This window comes from Sander vitreus, chromosome 20 (assembly GCF_031162955.1).
Source record: "Sander vitreus isolate 19-12246 chromosome 20, sanVit1, whole genome shotgun sequence".
Lineage (NCBI taxonomy): Eukaryota > Metazoa > Chordata > Actinopteri > Perciformes > Percidae > Sander > Sander vitreus.
In genome coordinates, this window is record NC_135874.1 from 19,143,391 (window position 1) to 19,170,581 (window position 27,191).

The 27,191-nt window shown below is 42.1% G+C and overlaps 2 protein-coding genes across 4 annotated transcripts; one reads left to right on the forward strand and one right to left on the reverse strand.

The window, feature by feature from the left end:
* Positions 1-2,014: 2,014 nt before the first annotated feature.
* Positions 2,015-25,572, forward strand: tfb1m (transcription factor B1, mitochondrial). 3 transcript variants are annotated; one of them, XM_078277672.1, is made up of 8 exons: positions 2,015-2,078; positions 3,329-3,486; positions 4,037-4,188; positions 4,419-4,527; positions 4,615-4,766; positions 5,261-5,380; positions 23,358-23,485; positions 24,524-25,572. In XM_078277672.1, exons 2-8 carry the CDS (start codon positions 3,354-3,356, stop codon positions 24,792-24,794), a joined length of 1,065 nt encoding a protein of 354 aa, XP_078133798.1. In that variant the 5' UTR covers positions 2,015-2,078; positions 3,329-3,353; the 3' UTR covers positions 24,795-25,572. The 3 variants fall into 3 exon arrangements, with proteins under 3 accessions (XP_078133798.1, XP_078133799.1, XP_078133801.1); XM_078277673.1 differs by having other exon boundaries at positions 2,015-2,064; XM_078277675.1 differs by having other exon boundaries at positions 2,044-2,055.
* Positions 12,115-16,929, reverse strand: LOC144535292 (claudin-20). The gene is made up of 2 exons (XM_078277676.1): positions 16,759-16,929; positions 12,115-16,103 (listed from the first exon to the last, which is right to left on the reverse strand). Exon 2 carries the CDS (start codon positions 15,920-15,922, stop codon positions 15,194-15,196), a length of 729 nt encoding a protein of 242 aa, XP_078133802.1. The 5' UTR covers positions 15,923-16,103; positions 16,759-16,929; the 3' UTR covers positions 12,115-15,193.
* Positions 25,573-27,191: the final 1,619 nt, after the last annotated feature.

The window sequence follows — 27,191 nt, forward strand, 5'->3', positions numbered from 1 at the left end:
GAGAGAGACGACGTAGATGTGACGTGAGCAACCTGTCTGAAAGTTGTAAGTCTTCTGGTAGCTGTGCCAAGAGAAATCTCAATCATTCCCAATCTTGCAGTGACGGAGAGCGTAGGTATATGTAAGGAGATAACATAGGCACAGGCTAATTATTGCTAACTAAAATGCTAGTTAACATTAGTAATTACACTTAAACAGCTAAGGTGAGACGAAACTGCCTGCGAACTTCTCCTGTACTATACGGTAATTTCTCTACTGTGCGACAGTAAGTCACGTGGTTATAACACAATCGTTAGCCTATTTTTACAAAAGCGGCTGCTACGGAGCCATAACGTGAGATACAAGGTAATGGAGCCTTTTATACATTGTCGTGTTTCTTTAGAAATAAACAATGGACAAATAGAGTCTTTAAACGCTTCAGATGTAAAGTTATTCGCTGTCAAAGTGGCGCCAAAATGAATGACAGTCGATGGAATGCTAACGGGAGGTGATGGCTTAGTAGCATCAAAATGGCGCCATAGGAGGTACACGGTCCGAGGAGAAGCTTACTCCCTTGTGTCTAATACATTTAAAGGTGCACTATGAGTTCCTGCATGGTCACTTCTGTTGACGTTCCAAGTAAATTCCAAACAAAACAGAGCAAGCTCGCCCCTCTCCCCATGTTTCCGTAACTGTCATGACTAACTGACTAACTGTCACTAACCCCCACCCCCTCCCCCAACCATCTTGACGGTGATTGGCTGGAACGTGGCTTGTTGTATTTTAGTGCACAGCCTGTGCCTCTGGTGTTTGTTTGACGTTTACGACCCCTGTGTTGTCTCCTGAGACCAGGCTTTTTCACAGTGTATTCAGGGGACAGGCAGTTAGCGGATCAAGGAGAGATGCCTACCATTTGAGACAAAAATGAAATTACGCTGAAACCATGCAGGAACTCATAGTGCACCTTTAAATGTGGAAATGTCACTGAACAAACATGCATGATGCAGTTTAGAGTAGGTGCTTTCTTATGGTCGTGGCTCCTGTAGCTCTGAGGGTCATATCCTTTATCCATGATTTCATCTACTGCAACTGCTAATGGAAAAGGAGTGGCAGCAGGAGGTCTGGTGGCTATTTTGCAGTCATCAGGTAAAAGCCATTACTATTTTTAATTAATGGTGAGATAATCATTGCTGGAATGATAACCAAAGAGGCATTTTTGTGCCCTATAACCTTTTGGTTGTTTTGTAGGACATATGCACTGTACATGTTATAGGCTATATATGAACAGACAGAGCCCCAGGTGATGAATCTTGTAATTCTGAAAATATATGCATGATTCTCTAGACTACATCAATAGCCTGGTCGCATTGCTGTGCTACATACAAATTGAGTAAACTGTCAAGAAGGTGACTTTGAGAAACCCCTCAAAAGCAGCAGACCCTCTTTAGGGCCTGAAGCTCTCTCCCAAGGTCAGCCACAGCAGGAGACAGAGCTGCCACTCATCTGCAAAACCCTGGAGGAGAAGGATATTTCCATCTCAAGCTCTGACACCCGTGACCCGACGTGGGCTTTGAGCAGAGACGAGAGACCACACGGCCACGGGGGGCTTTCAGCAAGATAAAACACTTAGACAATACATTTCTGCCCTGCAGGGGACAAGAGGCATGCTGCTTATCAGTTTGAGCTGAGAGGTTTCAATTAGTTCAGCATAATAGATGTGTCAAATGCTTAATTTATTGGCCTATAATAACAGGGCATATTGGGTGTTTACAAGCCTGAGCGGGCCTCAATGTCTGCATTAGATAATATTAAGAAATAGCTGTATTCTTGTTCATCAACCAATAATGCGTTTTGTTGTTTTTACTGTAAATAAATACAGAACACCATCATTGAATTGTCGCCCTCTTCTGGCTATTGAGCACCATTACATCAACAATGAATGTTTTTTCAAGGGCAAAGCAAAACCCCGCCTTCTTGAATTTGATTGGTTTGGATTAGGATTCTCGCGGGCTCATTGGATACTCAGACGTTAATAGAATGACGTATAGGGAAATATATGGGAGAAAAACAGTACCGGTGAGAAACGTGGGTTGACTCTTGTAGGTTTTTTTTTTTTTTAGCATTCTGTCCTCATTATGTTCTGTTTGTAGTTTGTTTTCAGTCTTTTACTCGGTTTTTAGAAACAATATGAAGTGTTCCGCCTCAGTTCATAGCCCTCCCAGGGGCTCTTTTAACAGCATTTGGAACAATAAGCTAACATTAGCTGCAATGCTAACTCCGTCAGCTGTCAACATAAGTTTAAAATTAATTGTTCCAATTTGAGGTTGTTTGACTGCCTGCTGTAGGTTACTGTATTACTCAGCTAATGCTATTCATGTGCAGCAATGTGACGTTACTAGCCAATGATGCTATAATATTGTTTGCCGTAAACTAGATTAACTGCTAACGTGGTGTTTTCAAAAATGTTAGTGGTCAGGTCAATGCGATACTAGGGTAGGGTAAGGTTGGGGTTAGGTTAAGCATCACATAATACAGGTGGTTAGGTATAAGGTTTGGTATGACATGAAATATGGATTTGGCACGATTGTACGGGCGACAAATTGTTCTTTGGTGTTTAGGAAAAGTTTACGAGACGCGAACGAGAGTTCACGAACGCAAAGAAAAGAGAGGGAGATGCACAAGAGAGTGAGGATCAGGAGTGTTGAGTTTTTTTTTTTTTAAAGTAACCTTAGGGGGAAACGCATATCGACAGGGAAACAGTCTTCGACACAACACCTGATTTTGTCTTTATGTTGGTCATTTAGTTTTCTGTTATAACACCACTAGGTGGTGCACGAGATCTTATTATAAGACCCAAACATTCAACAGTCCACTTTTTAGCACTGACGCCTAAGCTTCAGGCTAGACATTGGTAAACAATCCCATGACTTGATAAAGCAGTAATTGGAATTGATAACAGTTTGCCAGAATTGACGGACACCTATAGATTAGGACCATGCTGTTTCACATACTATGTCCTTTGCAACATATTTGTGGGAAAACATTAATATGTTTGAATGTTAAAATAAAGTTAACTCATCATAGACCTGCAAAGGGACATGTCAAAAAAAAAAACTACCTAACCCTAAATGCATTGCCTCTCACTGTCTGTAGTTCAAAAGGTCACTCCTGACCTTACATATTTTTCCACAAAGTCTTTTGAATACTATTACTGACAGGTTATTATTACCATTAATGCCTCACATGTTGCCCTTAACAGTATGTTTAGACATTTATGGCTAGCTTCTGAATCTCTTTGCTGCTGAGGAAAGATGATCAATCATAGTTTTTCTCACCTTTTGTGTATTAGTTTTCTCACAGTGTTCACCTGAACGATGGCTGCCTCAGGGAAACTGGCGTCTTTCCGTCTGCCTCCCTTGCCTACTGTAGGCGAGCTCATAAAGCTGTACAACCTGCGAGCTGAGAAACAGCTGTCCCAGAACTTTCTGTTGGACTTGAAGCTCACAGGTTAGTTTGCCTCACTCTTTCTTTCTTCTTTCAGTTCGCTCTATCTGCAGTGCACCAATACCTGCTCACTCCTGTACTATATCTGCACTGAGGGCTCAATGGTGTGTTTTGTCAGTGTACTTGATTGCACAGCTCCACATAGCCTTGTTTCGATGCATTGAAACCAACAGGCTTTTCTGTACGGGTGAGGTTGAGTAGATCTTCTAATGTGAATGGACTGAGTCAGTTGTTTACAGCCCTTGTGGAGCTTGAGCCTTAATATAATTATCAGTGATGCAGTGCAGGTCTGATCTGCTCTCTTGTCCTTGGACAAGGTGACTGTTAGATTAATGCACCTCATCTTCATCACACATAGGCAGACAGGTATTGTAACATCACACACTATTAATCTCAATTTAGATACCCAAGACTCTGATGAAGATATTTGATTGGAAAGTATGGTCTAATTTATAAGATGCATGAGTTGAACTAAGTTAGTACGTCATTGTGTACATGCAAAAATATTGATGAAACGCACTATTGAGTTTGTCATCCATCTCCATCTTTGCAGACAAAATAGTGCGTCAGGCAGGCAGTTTGAGGGATGCCCATGTGTGTGAGGTGGGTCCTGGTCCCGGCGGTCTCACCCGCTCTATTGTCAATGCCGGGGCAGCGGACGTGCTTGTGGTGGAGAAGGATACACGCTTCATCCCAGGGCTGAAGGTAAATTGAGCAGCTACAATGAAATGGGCTTATGCACAATGTTATCAAGCTCATTGCTCACTCAGCAGAAAAAGTTCTAACACCGTCAGCTGTCAGGTTCTTGAGAGCAGCCAATCCATTTTCAACTGCAATCGTTAGCCGCCTACAGAGTGACTGATGATTATTTAGTTTTTCTGAACACCTTTTTTAATTTTTCTCATTTAATGTCATATCACATCCATTTTCCACAGCTACTGTCTGAGGCAGCACCAGGGAGGTTGAGGATCGTCCACGGGGACATACTCACCTACAGAATGGACCGAGGATTCCCAGAAACTATCTCTAAGCCATGGGAGGGAGGTGAGAATATAAAATCATCTGAAAGCTGTTATGGTGTTCATGTATAGTAAACCCATGGAACTTAACTGTGTATATGTGGCTCCACAGATCCACCAAACCTTCACATCATAGGGAATCTCCCATTCAGCGTCTCCACTCCCCTCATCATTAAGTGGCTAGAGAACATAGCCAACAGAACAGGGCCCTTCATCTACGGACGCACCCAGCTCACCCTCACTTTCCAGAAAGAGGTCGCAGAGGTGCGTAAACACTACTGCATGTTTTAGTTTTCAAGGTATTTGTCAGGATGCTGCTGTCTTGTCTCGCTGCCAAGAATCAGTCATTGAATAAAAAAAAAAAAAAAAGTTTAAATAGCCCTTTAGTCTGAAGTCTACACATGGCTTTATATTGCTCTTTTGCTATGCACTTACCACTGTATGAAAATATTGTGCATGAATGTCTTAATTTATTGTTATGATTAAATATTGATTACTTGATCTATAATTTGTGTGTGTTTTTTTTACGATTTAGGCCATTCAGAGCATGATGTTTGCTTTACATTTCTATTAATTACACATCAAAACATAGTTAGAAAACACTTACATACTCATTTTCTTCTAGTTCTACTTTGTTTGTATTTGTTCTTTATGACATGTTTGGTTACTACTAACAGCAACATTACATGAACTCAACAATTAACCTGGTCTTACTGAATTTGCATCACTAATTTGGGGTATTTGTCCTCTCAATCCAGAGGCTGACAGCCAGCACAGGCAGCAAACAGAGAAGCCGTCTGTCCATTATGGCCCAGTATCTTTGCACAGTCCGAAACTGCTTCACCATCCCTGGACGGGCCTTTGTCCCTAAACCAGAGGTAGGATTTAACTTTAATAATTATACTTCATATCTGTAAACGAAATAAGACCGTTACCAAAAAACAACAATGATTTCAGCCTTTAGTAGCAGTATTGAAACAGTGGCTGTCAGAACGACATCGGCAGACGCGCACATTTCAGAGTCCTTACTCTGCTGTAGGATGAGAGTGGGATCTCCTCACATCTACTAGCCTCTGCTCCTCATCTGGTCCCAAGCTCCTGTCAGAGTCCCTCATCATGTCACCATCACTCATCGCGCCCTCACTCCTCTTGCTTTAAGGCTTCATTAAGACTGTGTTGAATCAGTGTCGCCTCTGTTCTGTCTTTGGACCCTCTCTAGGTTGTAATGATGCCTGGTGGGTATTTGAGATGTGGCACGATCACACTGCGCCCTGTAATGAGGGCCTAGTTCCTTTTTTGGGAACAATTTCTCTCTCTGCGTCGTTCAGCGTGTATCAGTGGTGAAAGAAAGACGTTCACTGTTATGAAACGAGAATGCAAAGGTTTTTTTCTTTTCGGGACAAAGATTTATGGTAGGACTAGGGGGCGCATTAAGAAAATATAAGTACTGCTGCAGTGTTTGAAATATCAGTGTTGGCTAATAGACTGAAATTTTGAGATTACAGACACAACTCTTTTGAAAGACTCAGGAGCTCACTTACATCTTTGTACAAATGAAACCATGTTTTTCTTTTCCTGAATTAAAGGATAGGTATTACGTTAATGTCAGAAATGGACTGTTGGTCCCTTGAAGATGTCAGGGGTCTTTAGGAGACCCACTATTGGTAAATATTTAATCTCCTGTGTGGAGTAAAACGCAGCAGAGTGAATGGGACCAGTGCTGATTGTTCATTCTCTTAGAAGCGATGGTTCAATGATTATTTCATCACACTCAGCTGCCTTTCTGTACTTTATTTTATTTTTTGTACTCTTGAATGTCTTATTTTTGTGTGTATGTCAAACTGGAGCCTAATGGATTTCAGCATAGCTGTGTGTGTGTGTGTGTGTGTGTGTGTGTGTGTGTGTGTGTTAGCATGCATTTTGTATGTATAAACATGAACAGAGTGGACTCACACTGCATGTGCATGCATGCACTGCAGATGAATCAGCACCTCCCACATGTGCACAGAGGCCAGCTATCCCCACTAAATGTTTTAATGGGCACTTGGTCGAATTGATATAATTAGGAGAGATGATGGCTGTTTGATGAGCAGGCCTCCTACTGCTGGTGTCCTATAAAAGATCAGAGAGCACAGAGAGTATATTAATGCTATCATAGTCCCTGCATTGTGCAGGTCCCTTTTTACTAAAATGTCATGTAGTATAATTCATAAAAAGCTCTATGGCTCTGCATTGTTTAGTGGTGCACACCAGAGTAATTACGCAAAATTGCATGAAGAATAAAAATGTCGTGCCTGATTTACGGGACAACATCAAAGGCTGGTAGGAGAGGGGATTGAGGTTGTGACACACAGGAATATAGACTTCTAAAGCATTGGTTTGTCTGTAAAGCTGACCTATATATTGTCAGAATTTAAAAGAGATATTGAAAATATTGGAATTCATAAGTTCTTATGGATATTGTCTTGGGTGTTGATATTGTACACTGCTTATAGTGCTCTAGTTAAAAAGCAGAAGCAATGGCTGAATACCACCCTTCAAAATGTAATTATAATGGAGGAATAACACTGCCAAATATCAAAGGTATCTTTTTATATATCCCTCTCTCTTTGTCTGTCTCCCCCTCGGTTATTACAACATGTGTGCGCTTTTTAGGGGAGTGTGTGTGCCTCATACCTGTAGCCAATAAATTGGTTCAGTGATCTAATTGTTGGTATTATCTTGTTCCCACTGAAGCTTTGGGATCACTGATTGTGTTAATGAAAAGAAATTGACACACAACTGGGCATTGTTTGTGTCTGCTTTTGGCAGATCTTTGTCATGTCTAAACCTGAGGCTCTCTGTTCTGTTGTGAGTGAGTGAGTCATGGCTCTTCTGAAACAGGTCTGCTCAGTCACGTATTGATAAGATATTTCTGAACATTTCTGTGAAAAACGAAATGCCACTGGTTGGTCAGCGGTTTTAGCGGTCCTTCCCCCCCATTACTGTTGACTACAGTACATACAAATGCACAGCAGCATGTGCTATGCTACACATATGGCAATTAGTGGAGTGTGAAAAACATTTTGAAGTGGTTTAATCAAACAAACAGCGAGTCACAAAGGGCCACAGAAGCAGTGAAATGACTGAACCGTTCCAAATAACCATGATGAGAAAATAGCTTCAGTTAAAGACTGGGAGAGGGAAGGGGAAGTGCAGGTGTGATTGGTCGCTTGATTTGAACCTATAGGAGCTGGCCAGTGCAGGCTAATAGGATAATGAGAAGGCAAATGTTGAATCCATTTAAAATCAATAGCTGCTGGGGCCCATGTTGGCGTGGGGTGGGCAGATAGGCTCTTATCCTCGCAGTTTAATCTGTCTGTCTTGTTCTTTCTCGCCCCCGGACTGCACCTCTCTTGTGTCACATTGAGTGACTGAGATTGTCCTTGAAGGTTTGTGAGAGCGGCGATTGGCTGCTTTGATGGTGTTCCCCGAGGCTCACCGTGCCCTAGGTCTGTCCTGCTGCACATCACACCTGCCTCCCTTTATGTATTGGTCACTCTCCTCCTGTTCATTTTCACATAGACAGACAGATTGAGCGGTCTTTAAATTGCTTCTGTCATTCACAGCTATACATATATCTGAAAGGTCTCTTTAACGAAGTAAGCTGAGAAAAGAAACTGCTCTTGCTTCAGTCATTATACACATTTCTAATTTGTATTCTGGTCAGGGGTCAAGGAGTGTTAGAGTGCACGCTGCCGTCATGTATCTGCATCTTCAATACGGACATTCAGTCATCCAATTTCATCTTCACTGCCTCTTAACATAGAAAATAGCTGATTTGCAAAGAGTGTGTTACTTGATTATCTCTCTTCCCTGTGCCTCTTTGCTTCCTTGGCAGAATGTAATTAAAATCAACTTGTGTCCGTCACAGGCATGTCTATAAGTTGTGCAATAGATGCTCCATCACGAGCAACCTGCTGTGTCTTTTGTACAGAAAGCTCCTACAGAGCTAACAACTGTGTTATTCATTAGCCAAAGTGAGGAAGAAAATGAGGCATTGAGAAGGGGGGCAGTGGGAGACGGAAATATTAAATGGTAGAGGTAAGAAAAACAGTAAAAGAAAATGAGTTGTAGAAAGAAACTGGGCACAAAGAAAAATGGAGTGATAACTAGAAGTGGGATGAGGATAGACATAAAATATAGATAGTGAGAGTGAGATAAAAGAAATAAAAGCCAGAAGAGATAAGGATTGAGTCTGTATATGCTCTGGGTGTGATGTATAGAATGAAACAAAACCTGGAAAAGGGTATAAAAATTGCAAAGCTTCCGCCACACGAGTACAGAGCTCTAGAAGACAGATTAATGACAGAGATCGATCTGAAAGGAGAGCGAGGCGTACCTCCAGCAGATGGTTGTCTGGGCCAGTCGTCAGCCTGCTCTGAGTGATGGCTGCATCAGCCATCACCCACCGACTAACTGAGCCTCACAGGAGGAGAGCCCTACAGATGTTTGCCTTGTACACAATCGGCGACCAAGAGCACAGGCCAGATGAGCAGAGCCTAAATTAAATTTGTTAATGCTGCATTAAACATCCATAATGGCTGGCAGTTGTGAGGGAGACTTTGGACTTGGCAGTAAAAATCCATCCATTCAAAAAGTTTAGAGAGAGAGAGATATTTTTAATGTCCTCTTGTTCTCCTTTTCCCATGGCCAGGGTGTCAGCAGCTGTTTAAAATATCTAAATCATTATACCCTTTAAATTCAGGGGATTTTCATTCAGTGTTGAGTGTGACCCACCTCAGTCCAGTATAATGCAGTGGCAGTCTCAGTGATGGATATCTTCTCCATGACCTGAAGTGGCCCAGTAAAGATTGAGTCTACTCAGAGGGCCTCCTGTTTCTTACCTCCCGCCACACATTCTACTGGCACACAATTCATCTAAGTCTGTATTCCTATCTCAAAAACGGGGTCAAGCGTGGTATCAAGAGTATCGGGGAAAGTTATTTCAATGACTCGTGCCAGGCAAGGTAAACGCCCGAAGGCTTGGTCTCAATACATCACATACCAAAGGTAAAGAAAAGCTAAAAATACTCTCCTCCTCTTCGTCTCTCCTTAAACAAAATGTCATGGTTGGCAGAGTTTGCTTATGAACATCTCCAGAGATCTATTGCTCTGCCTAACAAGAAACTGTGCCGGGTCCGCTCATAGTCAGCGTTCAGTTTAGCAAATTCAGCACTGTTAAGTTAGTGACTATGCCAAGAGAATTTGCAGGTATGTTTTAGGAATAATGCTAAAACCCGGGCTATATTCCAAGGAAAGAAGGTCAGCTTCAAATACGTTAATTGCTAGCAGTGTTGTGATACAATGATAACAAATGAACGAATGGGGGGAAAAAAATGTCTCACCAGAATGGAAGGCATCAATCTATAAGCTATTAACTTGAAGGGTTATTTGAACGCCCTAATTTAGACTTCATGCACTGAGATTTCATGACTTAATTTCAGGCCTTTTAGAGGGATCAAAGGTGTAGGTTTGATTTAGTGGGTGAGTTGATGAGGTTTTGTACAGGTCAGAGTAAATAAATATTGTAGTTATCATTGTTTTAACCTTTCTGTCCATGTGTAAAAGTATGCCTCTACCTTAGCTTGTTATTGTAATTCTGCGCTCCCACTAATACACTGTAGTATTCTGTAATACATATTCACACATCTCAACAGTGATCATTTACATCAAGATATAGATTGCATAGAAGCTGATTTGTGTCCACACCTTTCAACCATTTAGCCTGCCTCACCTTCAGCTTACTGAATCCTCCCAGCCACGCATCCTGCCCCGTGCTCAAAGCTGAAATATTAAAGGACCTCCTTTGAACTGTCAGAGTGTATTGTTTTCCTACAAGCGCACCTTTTGTCATCGCCATAGCTTTTGCTGCCTCTCTCAGCAGTTAACTGCTCAGCCAAGGTCTTTGCTATCATTCTCCAGCCTCAGATGAGCACTGGGACCAGAGGAGAGCAACAAAGCAAGGTCATTCTCAGCGTTGATGAACACATTATTTCTCCAATATGTACCTTCATGACCATAACAGCTGTCCAAAATGAAGAGCCGCACATTTAAGCATGGTGACATACTAGAGCAATTAGGGTGCTTACTGTATTCTGAGCAATGTGTTGATCGCTAATGGAGTTTTGGTGAACGATGGCATGACTTAACAGCTCTGATATCCATCTCGCTATCGCCTGATTGTCTTCCACATTTCTTTTTCTGCGGTTGATCTTTGGAAAAGGTAATTTGCTGGTCAAGAAGGTCATTGAAGTAATCTGTGAATTTGGCGTGGCATTGAAGTTCAAAGAGAAGCTTGATGCATGATTAACCCCTACCTCAAATTGACAAGCGCTCACCTCCCCTCACATTCCAGATCTGTCATAGTGGCAATTCGGGGTGAAAGCCTTTGATGGAAAATGTAGGTTAAATACACAGAGGAGCAGATCTTATTAGCGTTTTCCCGCGAGAGGAGTAGTTATTTGATCTGCACTCTTGTTGCATAACCAAGAGGAGTGGGAGAATGAGAGAGCCGTGAATAATCCAGGTTTGTTTCAGGAAAGCACATTCTCACTTAGTGGATGTCGACCAGGTTTCAATCAGCTGTAATAATGAGAGCCCAGATTTACTTGGAAAGTAACTATCTAATAAGCGCTCCATCTGAAGTATGACAAAGATATTAAAGTTGGAGAACATACTGTACAGTATTCAGGTTTAAAACAAACTGGCGCTTAAGGCTGAGGACATCTCCATTCAGCAAGTTGTGCAAACTTGTTTTGGCACAGTCAAAGCCAACTTGTTTTTTAAATGTAGTCTTTTTTAAAGATAATTTCTCCTGCGTTTGCATGTTTCCAGTTCCTTAATTTCATAGATTAAAGCCTAACTGATACAGGTTTTTTAAGGGCAAAACTGATTTTGATATTTGAGATAGTTATCCACCGATATGCCTTTTCTTTATACAAACACATAACATTTAAAAACTATTTTGATAAGAATCACTCGAATTTAGTTATTAAAGATTTTGACAAGATATGTACTGAGCAGGACATTTTACAGTTAAAAAATAAACTTGTCAGTCGGGCTGCAACTAATGATTATTTTATAATCGATTGATTATTTTCTTGATTAATCATTTGGAAAATGTCAGAAAATAGTGAAATATGCCAATCACAGTTTCCTAAAGCTCAAAGTGATGTCATCAAATTGCTTGTTTGTTTTTTTCAACTCAAAGACATTCAATTTCTGATCACATAAGAGAGAGACAATGGCAAATCCTTCCAATTAAGTAGCTGGAACCAGTGAATTATTTGCCTATACTATCATCTCAGTGAGGAAGGATTGGCAGAGACTGGGTGTGGTCTTTAAAAAAAAAAAGAATTCCTTTTTCAAAACCCATTTCCACATAGTTATGTTTTATAGATGCATATTTTAGTTGGACTGATTCTGCTGTATTCCAGTGCGCTGCTGCGTATGAGCAGCCAGTCTGCTACACTCAGCACAACCTGTACTATCCAACAATCTGTAGATTTGGCAGGAAGATGGCATGCTATCTCCATCCATATCACAAATAAAAAGCACACAGGACTTGCACGCAGACTACATACAGTAGGCATTTTGCTTTCACAAAATAGTTTATTGGTAAAAAATAGAACTACTTGCACAAGCACATTGAGACAACTGTATCAGAACTTGTGAACTGTTAATCATCACAAATATGCTCCGGCAAAGTAAGAAGTGCTAAAGCATCCACAAAAATAAGCTGCAGTTATCAAAATGATAAATCAATATCTTGGTACAGTACAGTATATGCAGGAGAGTTGTAACTCTTTACATTTTTAGGACCTAGTCACGTTGCACTCTGGCCATTTATAAGCTAATTAAAATTGCGTGCTGATGATCAAGCTGCACAGCCACAAAAAAAGAGAAATCTCTAGCTCCTATTTTCCTCCTGAATCCCATCAGACAGAAATTGTTCTCTTTTTTTTTTCTTCCAGAGTGCCAATAGTGTTATGTATTTGTACTGGTCCAGGAAGCTTGGAATGCACAGCTGTTTGAAACAAACAGCTGTCAAATAAAGTAACACAAGCAAAGGTGCATTGAGTAGTCTTCTTATAAAGAAGATATGGTATGAACATGATATTGTATTTTATATTTAAACAATTTGAGGGAATCCTGATCCCTCAGTGAAAACAAACACCTTGAAAGCCTAGATACTTGTGTACAGTTGTCACAGACTTGGAGTGAACCAGAATTCCTGAAACAAATACATTTAGAAAATACCTCACTCGTGTCTTTCCAATGAAACTCTCATCGCGGTGAAGTCTTGCTGTGCTTTGGGAAATGAGGAATAAAGAGGATTTGAAATAACCCTCGAAAGCTGCACTGGACTGTACACAAGCATCTAGTTGACTTAAGACTTAGTCTGGCAGAACAAATCACAAATCCATAAAACATTTGCTGATGTATAATTCATGTACAAACAACGCAATAAAAAATAAACAGACAGAACTCCAGAAAGTATTAAAACATGTCATCATGAGACAATTTGGCACATTCTCGAAACACATAACGTGTCAGTATTAGTCGATGACATGGCACATTCTTCTTTGTTTATTGCATTGGTTATGGTGCCTGGGCAGTTTTTGTCAGGAAGCCAGTTCTGTCGGCTATGGTCTGTGCTGGGCAAGATGGCTAAGTCAGGGTGGGATAGAAACCTGGTCCTAGAGGGCTGCCAGGGCCGGCAGTGGTGCCCACAGAGATGCCCGTGGCGACAGCAGCCTGCAGGTGGCGAGCTGGGCTTAGCCATCTGCTCTCCCCCAGGAAACTGCATGTTTATGAGAGAGAAGGAGAGAATGTGCAGTTCTATACATCACTGCCAAGGCCCATGAAAACATCAGTTATCCCTCTGGAACATTACTGTCTGAAAGCGTAACAGTGCTACTGACATGAGTAGGTGGGAGTTTTGTCGATGTGTGCTTGTGTGTTGGGGCGCCCATGCTTTCAACATGCATAAGCTCTCTCTTGTCAGCGATCACATCCATGTGACGTGACAATAACAGGACAGAGGGAGTGAGGGGAAAAAAAGAAGTTAGGAAAAAGAGGAATGGTGGCATAGTCAAGTGGCTGCAATTTAAGACACTGAGACCTTTTGCAGGTGCAGACTAGTAGCATATGTGCACTGCTGACGCACTTGGAAAACAAGTCACATATGGAGAATGACTCAAACCTTTTTTAGCTGCCTGCCACACAGCTACCCAGTCGACCATGACTCAAGAAGCTTCTGCATTGTCTTCGCCTCCCTGCCGCTGCACCATTTAACATCCATTTATCTCTGTGAGACTACTCGCATGGTATATACACCATAGCAGTGGGCAGCAAAGAAGAGCATTCTCCAAAACCATGTAACAGGGATGCTGCCTCATGTCACTTGCTAATAAAGGGGATTAGCAAAAGTAGTTAGCAGAGCCCCTGAATAAAGCTTCTAGCGCCATGCCTAGAGGAAAAAAATGCCCCCCTAAACAACTTCAAATCGCTGACTGACATCCACATACCCCCAGACAATACAGATATTTGAATGCTGAATTCTGTTTCCATGGCAGTGTGGAGGAGGATGACTGGCGTGAAAAGCACATGCAAAAAGCCGGCGTGTCCGTGTACACAAACAGACAGGAGAGCACGAGTAAGTATGCGGGTGTGCTTGTCTGAGGGTGTGAAGGAATCGGTAGATGGATTAGAATGGGTAGCTGCTTCTTACAGGCAGTATGTTTTTGTCTTGATGGAAATATTAAAAAACAGCACATCAAATAGTCCATTCTGCTTAGGGATTGAATCTCTTTCTGTCAATTTCTCTCCATCTCTCTCATATTTCCACCTGCAGAGAGAGAAGCAGGCAACTGTTTGTCTGCATTTTCTGTCTTCAATCCAGCCCAGCAGTCCAAATCTACTCCTCCTGACAGTCCTCTTTAAACAATTACAGCAGGGTAATGTTTCTACAGCTTTCCAGGCACAGGCATTTTGTGGCTATGTCAGTCTTCTACCAGGCATGCCGCTGTATTAATACACAGACAGGCTCCACACAGCATGCTTGAGAGGCAAAATATCAACATTCTAGTAGCTAACAAAAATATTTATTTCAATCAATTCCTCGTAGCATTCTAGTGGATAAGTATACAAAAAACTACAATGGCTTGCTATGAAAAGGTTTCTAAGGCATTATATTGCCTATTTTGTCAATTGAAAAGGGTACCAGACGATTGTAAATAGCAGCTAAATGATTGCTTTTTTTCTTTTAATTCAAACCTTTGGCAAGGAAAAAAAATCTACACTGAAGGCTTCCTTATTTGCTTAATCCCACGGAACTCATTCTATGATTTTACTGATGAAGGATGTCTGCATTTGGTTAGCGGCTTCCTTCGATGCTGCAGCACCTTATTCCGGGTCCTTACGCATTCACACTTTGTTCCAAGGTGCTGCTTAGGGAATACCTCCACTGCTTGTGCTTGCAAAACAGAAAAAGGGAGAAGAGGAGGAGACGGGAAAATGAATTCAAAGTTGTTGCTCTCCTCTCATTTTTTCTCCATCTGGAGTGGAGCCAAGTGTGTAGCATTAGCCGTGATGGTTTCCCCTCAGGCTCATCTCTCTTTAGCCGTAGCGTACACAGCGCTGCTTTATTACACATAGTCCTGCAGGCTGTAGCCAGTCTTATTGTCTAATGGGGAGAGAGAGCAGTACTGGTGCTGGAGCTCCTGCTGCTGCTGGAGCAGCTGTTGCTGCTGCTGCTGGAGCAGCAATTTGTCAGGGGGAGGGAGCAGGACCAGGTCCTGGGGGCCATGCCTTTTCCCCGAGCAGGACATACAGAAGATGGACCCCCCCACGAACAGGAATCCTGCTGAAACAAAGGCCACGTACACAGCACCCCCAGGCTCAAACTTATTGCTCTCGGGCACACTGGAGTCCAGAAAGTTGGTGATGACCTCGTTGGTAAACCAGGAAGCAGGCACCAGACACAGAAAGCCTGCAGCGACAAAGCAGCCACCACTGGCAATCGCAGCATGCCGCTTGGAGCGCCGTCCACCTCCCCATCGTGTGCATTTTAGCCCAAGGGATGCAAGGCAGAGGCCCATGGCAGCCATTACGCAGCAGAGCACCATAGTGGTGCGGGCAGTCTGCAAGTACGCAGGTAGTGAAAGCACAGAATACTTAAGTGTGCAACTGAACATACCTGTGCTGTACCATGTGCAGTCCATCCACAGACCCTGCATCTGGGAAATCGCTGTGATGATGTTGGACCCCACATCTGCGCTGACCTTCCAGTTGGGCAGCAGAGTGGCCACCATAGCACCCATGATGCCCAACAGCGCTAGAACAAATCCAAATATCTGCATGCCTGTGGATGCCATGCTCCTTTTCAAGTTGATGCTGCTGCTGCCTCAACCCTTGTCCTCGCCAGGCAGCATTCATCCAGCGCCAGCTAGGCTCGTCGACCCCACTGCCCAGCCGCCTCTCTCTCCTCCCTTAGTGGTGTACCAGCTGCCAGTCAAATCCCCAGTTCCTCAGCTCTTCAGCTGTGGCTCCACTGGACTGGAGGAAAGAAATTGAAATTGAACTGAGTGTGTCCCTCGCACTCCCTCTTCCTATCTCCCCTCATTCACCTAACAAGCACAGACTTTTCGGGCTGGTAACAAAGGGCAGCATGAAGCACGAGCGATAAGAGCTGGCTCTGGCTGACTATACAGTAAGTAATCAAAACACTGAGGTTGTTGTGCATGTATGCATTTTCTATGTGCTGCCTTCTCCTTTTCCTTACCGGAGCCCCATAGAGCTGTTATTGGAGAGGGAGAGATGAGTTTGAGGTATTTGCAATGCTCAATAGCTATGTGGACTTAAAGCTGCAGTGCCCTCACCCCACTCATATACTGTATATATACCACTTTAATTTCACAGCTGATGCCTTATAAACAGAGCCTACCTTTTTAACAGTAACATAACGTTATCTTCAGTTTTAATACCAGTTTACTCAATTTTGTGAGCCGCTAGAATTGAACTTTGTGAATGTACCCGTTCTTTTTTATTACTATTTTGTCGGACTTCCTAGCGCGTATGGTTGTCTTTATCATCTAAATAAACAGGTCGTTTCAGCATTGTATAATACATATCTCGATTTTCAGTCAATAGTTTGCTGTTGTTTTATGATCCAAGGAGAGAGAGAAAAGGCGATGTTGAAATAATCCCTTACCCCGGCTGGTGCAGAGCTGGCGCTGACGCGTCACGTTGTTCACAGTGATTCCTGTAAACACACACAGTCACACATTGAAAGGCAGTAGGCTGATGAGGGGGAGAATTCAGCCCGGATCACGGGTCCATTCAAGCCATCCATTTTCTTAGCAACAGTACATGAGAGGACATTCCTGCTCTATCGACCACACAGGCTTGGCCGGAGCCTGGGAGAAATAACCGTAGCGCTCTCTCTCTCTCTCTCTCTCTCGCTCTCGCTCTCGCTCTCGCTCTCTCGCCGCAGGTGTGTGTGTGTGTGTGTGTGTGTGTGTGTGTGTGCTTTAAAATAGTCTCTGCCTCACAACAACAACTTTATAAACGGTTGAACATCACTGTACTGCCTCCGACTGCTACTGTACATCTGTCACCCGTTTTTTTTTTATAACTTACATCCATGCTGTCACCCCCTCCTGTCATGACTACAACCAAGGCTCGAACCGTTACTCACGCGAAACTACGCGTTTCAGAAATACTAATGTGTTACTTTTAAATAGCTAACTAGCGATACTTGTTTCTTAACGTCGTTCACACTTAACCCCATTTGAAAAAATATATATTCCAACGTGAAAAAGGAAAATAACAGTTACGTAACGTAACGTTATTGGGAGGTAGGCTACCCAATCTTAAATAAAAAGGTTAGCTTAACTAACGTTAGTTTCCTAACAGCTAGCTTTCATGTCTTAAAGCACTTTTTTTAAAGCTTAAAAAATCTCACCAAACTTACCATTACAGGTTATATGCAGAGCGGTTTGGTTTTTATCGGAGATAGAAAATGGGAACGCCCACTTGGTGGAAAAAAAAACAGCGGATAATTATTTTGGGGAGTAGGCCTACCTCAGTTTACCAGTCCGCCCACGTCGCCCTGCACTGCAGGCTCATATGACGGTTCTCCCAAGTTCCTGTAGCTGTAATAATGGATATAATGGCAGATCGATTTTCATGATATGTGATTCTCACGTGATCTCATAATATCGTGAGAATCCAGCTGCAGTGCAAGGTAAGGTTTTATTTGCTCTTGTACAAATTTCAGCAGAAATCTGTTTCTCCAGAAACACATATACACATATACACATTCCAGGGTGAGATAGCTAGATGTAATTTATTTTCTATTTTTATGTTAGCTATCTATGTTATGGTTACCAAACATACAACATGATTACTGAGAGTAATCAAAGTGCAATATTGCTGTTGTTAAAAGAGCTTTCGAACATAGCCCCACTTAACAACTAGGAAGGGTAATCTAATTAAGACAGAAGAACAATTTGCTATCATTATGACCAGATAAGCTGGTCAGAGTTGTGCAAAGCTTTGTTTGTTTATGTGTTTGTCCAGAGGAACATGTGTACCCCACCATACCAAAACTGACCCTCCCTGGGGCATCATCTTCATCAGGCATCAGTCAGCAGGAGCCTAAACTCACAGCTGCTACCCTGTCTTCCCTCTCCTCTCCGTAGAGGACATACAACAAGGGAGGGAGTGGCTAGGGTGGCCTTGAATCGTGAATGACAAAGAGGACAAAATGAGAGCGGGGGGGAAATCAGACAGGATTAATGGACCTGATACCCTTGGAAACGCAGATGTGTGTTGCTATTATTTTGCTGCATGGGCAAATCAGCAAAATCAGCCAGTTGTGGGAAGTTATTTTGCCTATCCCCCCACTTATAGTATAACAACCAGGCATTGACCACAGTGATGTGTAGCCATTACGTGTAGATAGGTTGGTAGCAATTGATTTGTTTAGCTATTGATCTGTTTAACAACCACAAATTACCTCCAGTGTGATGTTGGTGTCGACCTTCAACACTACATTCTCTGGGCTCCTTGTGGGATACCATTGCAGCAGGAAAAGACATTTTCCAGTTTTCCAACAGGCACACTACAGTATGGCGTGTGTGACCTGTCTCCTTGTGACCAATGAGATCCTAAGTGCTGATGCTGGTGTTGTTCTGTGGGGAGTAAGATAAATAAATAAATAGATTATAGAGGTACTGGATAAAAGGAGAGAAAAAGATGGAAGGAGAGAAGAGCAAAACGCAGTTAACATACGCCCGGTGAGTGCAGATGTGTGACGCTGTGATGTGTGAAGATATTGCAGGCTATTATAAGCGTGGTTCCCTTTATTTTATCACCTCACAGCAGAGCTCTCTAGCTTTTTTTGCACTATAGCTCTGAGGCACAGCCGGACCAGCCACACTCCCTTTTGCCCACACGATGGGCTTTTATCGTTTAATTTGCATTTTCCTCTTTTATGTCCTCCCTTGCGTAATTGGTTTCCGTGCTCATCGTCTTGCAAAGGCGGTCTGTTCACAGCAGAGATGCAAGGTGTCGTGTGATAGCTGTGATGTCGCTGTCAATGCAATCTTGTTGTGGAACAGTTTTACCAAAGATAATACGTGTTAACCTGTCCAAGGCAAAACACATGTGACATATTGCAAAATTACTGGCATGGCTTGATGAAATGAGTCTCTTCAGCTTACTCCATTAAGACCGAGTCTAAAGTGAACAGTGTGGAATGGCATTTATGACTTTTTAAATGTCCCATCAAAACAATTTCCCCATGTTGTCCCCATTTGCTGTTCCGTTGGTCCAGTAAATTTCACATTTTTGGGCTAAGTTTAAGCTTTTCTGTGACGAAAGTGTCTCTCAAAGGAGCTGATCTCGTCAAACTAGGGCTACAGTCTTGAATGTAGGCAATTCTATGGGAAGTACGCTGGCCTGCCTGCACAGGAAGCCAAAGCCCTTCCTCCCCAAACCCCTCAAGCAACATCAGCAGGAGTATATTCAGCAGCATTGACTGCTGCCTTCTCCTCTCCGAGAGGCTGTGTCCCTCCACTGATGTAATGGAGGTTGTCTTCTCAAGGTATTGTCATGATTAATGCAGCTCTTCCTCCTTTGCAGGATCACTGTGAGCGTTTCTCTCTTGTATTCCCTGGCTGTATACAGTAGCTTTCTTCCATCCCCATGCTCTTTCTCAGAACCTGCCATTATGTAAGCGCAAGTGTTGGTGGTTCAGGTAGCACAGTGGCTGCTGATGCCCCAGGGCCCTTGCCATCTCGTCTGGGTTACGCTTAGAGGACATGACAAATTACTGCTCACACGCCATTGGGCGAGAACTCACCAAGAAAGAGACGTATGAGGTGCAAATGGGGAAAAGGGGAGCCGGAGAACCACAGGGCAAAGCTGGAGTAATAGAGTTTCCTGCTGAGCTTTGGGAAGGTCAAATACATGAAATATGGTAACTCGCAAGTATGTTAATACGGATGTGGGACTATTGTACTCAAGTACAATAAAAGGTCTTTGCAGAGTTGCCGACATAGCTGACATGTGACTTTTAGATAGAGATCTCTCATATTTTGCCCTTTTCAAACGCTCTGCCAGGGGAATAGTATAACCTTAGCAGTATAACCCTTCTTTTTTACAGTAGAAATGCAAGGTGTTAGTTCATCAGATTATTTAGTATATCATACGTAAGGAGAGAAGCAGGTTCAAAGTCTATGTACATGTTTAAAGTCTTTATAAAAGCTCCGATCAAATTAGCCAGATTGAGAGAGTCAGAGCAAGCTTTTTCATGAGCTTGAGTATAGATCCCTACATAAAAATCTAATTTAGAGGCCAAATTAGTGGTAACGATTCACTCGTTTTTCCCTTGCTAAATATGATAGTTTGCTCAAGCCTACAAGAAATGATTATCATCAGAGTATTTCCAGTTTTGTCTGCTAACTGTATAAAGAAAAGGGAAGGGGGGTGAGGGATAGGAGAACTTGAGCAAGGGAGAGATATTAAGGTTGTCAGGGTCAATAAGTCAGTCTGCTACCCCATTTCAGGATCGCCCAGCAGATGCAAAGTAATTATTTTTTGGGAGGGGCATGTTCATAGCACCTCAATGGAGGGCCCAGCTGACAGCACCTGATTTAAAATGGAGTTTCCTTGCATGTTGAGGTTATCAGTGGAAGGATTAATGGCAGAGAGTGGGATATATTCCAGTGGCGCTACCTAGTGAAGCCATGTAGCAAGGCCATTCATAAATCATAGCAGCAAAGTGACTTGGACAAGCTGATGGCTGAACTGCTGCTGCCTGTATAGTCCCAATATCGACTTTTCCCCTTGCTCCTCTCTTAAATCATGAAGTGCAGAATATAAATGGCCTAATTATTCCAGCAGAGAGTGAAATTAAAGGCATTCCTTTTTATTGCTTCTTCCTAACAGATGGTGGTCTGATCTTGCATCGCCAAAGGCCTGATAGAAGTATTTTTGCGATCCAAATATAAAATCCCGACCAGAATCCTCACATGTTGAGGTGACAGGTGGAGGGATTGATTGTCATAATAAACGTCTCTGTTCTTAACCAAATAATGCAGCCACCCCTCAATGCCCTTGACAACCCTTGCCACATGGCCTTTCTTTTTAAAATGCATCATATGAACTAAAAGGTTTAATGTATTAATAATAAACTCACCATGAAGCAGCCAAGACCATTACTGACAGTGCGAATAAACCATGAAGTCATCATTTAATGATAGTGTGTTAAACATGACAAAAATCAACATTAAAATAAACATGAGATGTACTCAGCTGTACAGTACATGCACTTAAAGCTTCAACTCACAACAATCTTTCTTTCTTCCTCAATGTCAAAGAATCTAATGCTGGACCCAGGAGTTTGAAGCTTTCTCTGCACTATTATTGCACGTTGCCTTCAGGGCTGTTAAGACAAGTAGTCTCCCTTGTTGCCGTCCCATTAAACGCCACTGCGGCAGGAGGCTCAGAAGCAGCCAGGCACCTCTGGACTACACAGGGATCTATAGATCTGATAAGAGATAGTGCTGCAGTTTACAAGTGCTCCAGAGTGCTACCTCAGTTTGCGCGTCCTCCGACCACTTTAGTTTTCCTCCCCTAATTATCGATACCGGCCCCTTGTCCAGGAAAGCAAAAAGTCAGCTGTGAGTGAGTCACGCAATCCAGAAATACAATCTTCACGAGGAGCTCCACAAGGCATATAGTCTCAGCAGGAGGGCTGTTGAGCTGAACTAGATGTCATTTTATTTGACTTCTGTGTATGTGTTATTATGAGTAAGAGGGGGAAACAAGTCTGCGGGTATGTGTTTTTTACATGCTTGACTTGCCATTAGATGTTAAGTGAACATGCTGTGTAACATTCACATTCATGCACCTGCATGCTTCCTTCCCTTGCAACTTTTGTCTCCTCTCATTTACATACCTGCACATGTACAGTACACCTGTCTTCTCTGGTGTCAGCTTGTATATCCTTCATTAAAAAATACCCTATTCCATTTTTTGATTTCAAATTCTTTTCCACTCAGATGAGCTGCTTATATAGATGTTTATTTTTTTCTTGCTATATAAAGAGTCTTTGAGTATCAAAAACCACTTGAGGGCAATGAAATGTATTATTATTAAGACTAACACTGCTGATGTTTTTCATCGGGGAGCCCTATTGTCAGTCTGCTCAGCCAGTTCATAGTACAGTCCCTCTCATTGCTCCCTTACTAGGAAAGTAAGGCTATTGCCATCTATGGAAAGACAGACAGGCGACTGCCCCACACTGCTGCCCACATGAGCTATACGTTTCAGGACTAAATGCCATCATGTCATCACCAACACCTTTGAAAGATTATGGCCTTGTTTTTTGCTGAAAACGCACAGATCCAGATATTCAGAACTGTTCTAATGTATTTTGGTTATTTTGATCCCATCAATGATAATGTTTTAAAGGGGAACTAGTGAAGAGAGAACGTGTGGATGTATATGTGCTTGAAAGTTAAGTGTTTTGAGAGCAAGAGTTAGACTCTGCTGAGTCTGGCACGATTACTACAACAGTGTGTCATGTCAGCTTAGGGCTGACACAGGAAGGATCGGGAGTCAGCAGCTAGTGAAGAACTAGAGCTAAGGTTACCACCACCGGTCCTCAGTGCTTCAGTTCAGTGATTCCCAACCAGCAGTACTTGCGCTGTGGGTACATCAGTAATTGCTGGGGGTTAGTGAAAAGACTGTAGAGTAGTATTCTGTAGTTTTGCCATGACTTTCTTTAAGGAGTTGAAAGCAGGTGAGAGATTTAGTCATAGTACCTGTGTCCACTGAGTCTACCATTAAGCAGGACATGAGCTCTGTGGCTATCCTAACGTACCAATTCATTGGATCCATATATGGTCATGCTCTATTGGTTTCACCCTTGCTGCTACAGTGAGTCAGGCTCTTAGGTTTTCAGAAACTCAGTGGAGAGACAGGAGAGAGAGGCTCAGTTTCTATGGTCCATCACACAGGTGTTACTGTGGCAACTAGAACCGGCTCGCCAGCCAGCCATGCTGCGTCATCTTATTTTTTGCCTTTTCTCTTTTCTTTTATCCCAGTTTATTGATCCCTCCACCTCCCCTCTCGCTTTGTTCTGCTTTGTATCTCTCATGACATTTGTCAGGCAACCTTTCTCTCCAGCCACACTTTGCATTCTCCTCACTACTCACACCTACCGCAGTCTGCAATCTAGTTTTAAAGTGTCTCTTGCTCTTTTTGTGTGTGTGTGTGTGTGTGTGTGTGTGTGTGTAGGTGGATGTGGGAGTAGTTCACTTCACCCCTCTGGTTCAGCCCCAGATCCAACAACCCTTTAAGCTGGTGGAGAAAGTCGTCCGGAACATTTTCCAGTTCCGCAGGAAGCACTGCCATAAAGGAGTAGAGTAAGCACAGTTATGCAACTTGATGTAGCTTGCAAAGCATCTATCCTCTCTTTCCTCACTCTCTTTTTTTACTTTTTAATCGTGTCCCATCATCCTCATCTATCATTCCCTCTCTACATTTTTCATTCCCTGTTTTCTGACAGCTTCGTCTTCATCTCATCATTAATTAGAATAGTTTTTGATTTTCTTTTCTTTGTCACACACACACACACACACACACACACACACACACACACACACACAACTCCGACAAATCAATTCCCTACTTTTGAGGCTTTCTGGATCCAAATTATGAACATCGGAGCATGCTGAGAGCTCTGTTCAAAACCACTAGCAACAAACCAACACGCCCACATGCATGTGCACTCTGCCCATCGCCCCCGTGCCTGTTGGAAAGTGTATGTAGGCCCAGATAACAAAAGAACACTGGCTGTGCGAAAGAGAGCAGCAATTATGAGTCATTGAGGTGTCATAGGAAGACGAGGCAGCATGTTTTATATAACTACAGCGGGTTTGCGGCAGCGGAACCAAATTGGAAAGGAGGCACCAGCACTGAAGCGCCTAAAAAGCATCTGTACTGCTAATTGTGAGAGGAATTGGCTATTGCTTACCAACCTGCAGAGGAAGAACACAGAGGAACATTTAAGACAAGGAAATGTCTTTTAAAATGAATGGCTACCTCTCTGTATTAAATATTCTGAAGAAGCCTTTTAGGGTGAGGGCCAGCAAAATAAGTGAAAATTGGACGTTAAAATAATAACTGCCCTCTTAATGTTGGAGAAGTTTGTGTCTGTGTGAGTTTTGTGTCAGTGTCTCCATCCCTTGACTATGAAGCATGGCAGTGGAACAAGTTAACAATTCGTGAGCAGCTCTAGCCCTTTGTGTGATTTCAATTAACTTCACAGATTTGAAATAATCGCTGAGGGATAATTTCTTTCTTTTTGAATTTTATAATGTCATTAAACTTGCATGATCATTAAGATATCAAAGCGACCTAAGTGTAGGAATCTGTCTTCATGTTTTCTTTCCTCCCCCCAGAAAGTTGTTCCCTGAGGCATGTCGTGTAGAGCTGACACAGGAGATGATGCAGAAGGCAGACGTGGACCCCACTCTACGCCCTACAGATCTCACCATACCCCAGTTCAGGGCTTTAGCGGATGCCTATGCTCATTTCTGCACCCATGAACCCAGTCTCCTCAGCTATGAGTTCAGAGAGGAGCTCAGACTGAAGCACCTCGCCAGGCAAAGAAACAAACCAATGGACACATTTATGGACAAGCCAACCGGCACACCACCCAGTCCTCACTAATAGCCTCTTTTAGCACAGAGAGACAACAGACTGCTCTTATCCTTGACATTTCCACTGGCATAGGCATGCATTTTTAAAAACGTTTTCCCTGCACCCAGGGCGCAATAGGTAACCTGGTATACATGAAATACTGGAACAGAGACAAGAACCACAAGGCCATAAAGATCCTGGGTGGGTTGAATCAGTTCCAAGACCTTTCTCCAGGACAGGACAGCTCAAAGCAGTCATGTGTAGTTACCCACAGTAGCTCTTTAACTGTGAGTATCTCTGTATTTCCCAATTCTTACTTCAGATCCAACTCGCATAACACCTTGTCCTGTGGGACCTGAAAGAACCGTCAGTGTTCATGGTGATTTAGAAAATGGGAACAACATGACAGCACCGGGTATCCAGGCCGTTTTTTCCCTCCTCCCTATGTACTGTATTGCTTAGTCACTTGGAAGACAGAGATTAAAGGGAGGAGGAAAGTGGTGGGAATTTGTCAGCTCTAGAAATACTTTTGTTGTTTTAAATGATGAGGAATCCACTGGTAATGCCTATATTTATATATATATATATATATGTAAAAAAAAAAAATTAAAATAATTAAACCCAATCTGCAATTGATCTAAATTAATCAAATCTAACCCTTTACCTTTTCAAAATGCAAAATCATAAATGTTAGTGGAGAAACTGTCTTTACATTTCTTGTACAGAATACAGCATGTATCTTAAATAGATCTGACCACAGTGTTGTTTTATGGGGTTTTATGTCAATAAAAGTGTTGTTTATTTTGTTGTTGTTTGTTGGATTGAATATTATAGCTGTTATTTCATTTTGTCTTGATTTTTGTATAGGCAGGGAGTGATGGCGAATGGGGGGTTCAGATGGGGAGGTGACGTGTCAATGGCGTGAGTTCTATGTTTTGTGTTAAAAATAAAGAATAGATGTGTTATTAGCAGTTTTAAATATTCATTTTTTTTTAAAGCTAGAACGGATTATCACCAACAGAACATGGCAGGGCTGTTGCCTGCCAGTGTGGCAGATGGCAGGCTAAGGTTGACTTGCCAGAGGGAGAATTCACTCAGTTTTGATGATTGGTGAGTGTTAATCTTCAACCACAATCAGGATTCCATTAGATCTACATGGCAGATATGGTATGCAGAGCTTCCAAGTTGGCAGCCTTTATACTGTGTGTTATCAAGATAGCTATGTGGTGGTTTTGTGTTATAAGCTTTTATTTTGTAAGACGATAGCATGTGTGGGAAGAGATTGGAGGGCGAGAACTGACGTCACGCGCAAGGGGAAAGTAATTAGCCGCTGATGAGATGCACCTGTGCATTAGCTAGTAGAGATATTTGTTATGTCACGCTGAGATGATTTTTGGTTGTTTGGACCATATCATTTCTTTAAGCCTATAAATAACTTCAGCTGCCCACTGTACACAAATTAAAGCCAGAGGAGTACCACTAGCTACTGTTTCCACCAGCCTCGCAGGAGAACCGAGTGCAGGTACAGGTGAGTCATAACATCATCACGTCAAATCGGTTGTAAGGTATCGGACACATATTGTATATAGCAAAGATGAACAAGCAACAGTTTAAGTTATTAAGGTATTTACCATTTTTATTATGCATTTATGATTATTTGATCAGTCGTGCTATGTTTTGTATAACATACATATGCAAAATAAAAAGGTGTAGTGAAGTAAAAAGTATACTCTCTTAGAACAAACTAGAAAATGCATTTCTTGCAGACAATGCTTGTGAATGCTGAAAAGCTAAATTGAATGAGTTGGTAAAATGGGTAATGGGTGGGTCAAATTTAAGAAATCTCAAACGGCTGTGTTCAATATTTTCAAAAAGTACGAAAATAATATTTAAGTTGTATAAAACTAACGAATGAACGATGTGGAACATTTTTAGGCTTGAATTAAGTATGGATCCCTAAATAAGACTTGATTAAGCATGGTAAGCAGTGATGGTGAAGCAGTATAATTATCTAAAAATGTGGGAAAGGAATGGAGGATGCAAAATAAAGAGAAAAAAATTAGTTTGAAATGAGTTTAAATGTTTTGCCTCTCTGCGCCACTGTTTCTTTACAACAGACAGAAATTGACAGAGAAAGACATGTAAACATTTAGATATGTAGAGAGAGAGGCCCCGTTTTGACCTGGTATTAAAATCCTACGTGATCGGATCACAAGTAGACCACTCTAAGTAATGTTAATGCACTCAGGACACACACGCTCATATCTATAATACATTTATTATTATTATTATTATTATTATAATAAATACACATGATATACTGTATAAATGATTAATATAAATTAGGGCTGCACAATATTGTTTTTATCATCATCGCGATATCAACTGGCGCAATAAACACATTGCGAAAGGCTGCAACATATCGCG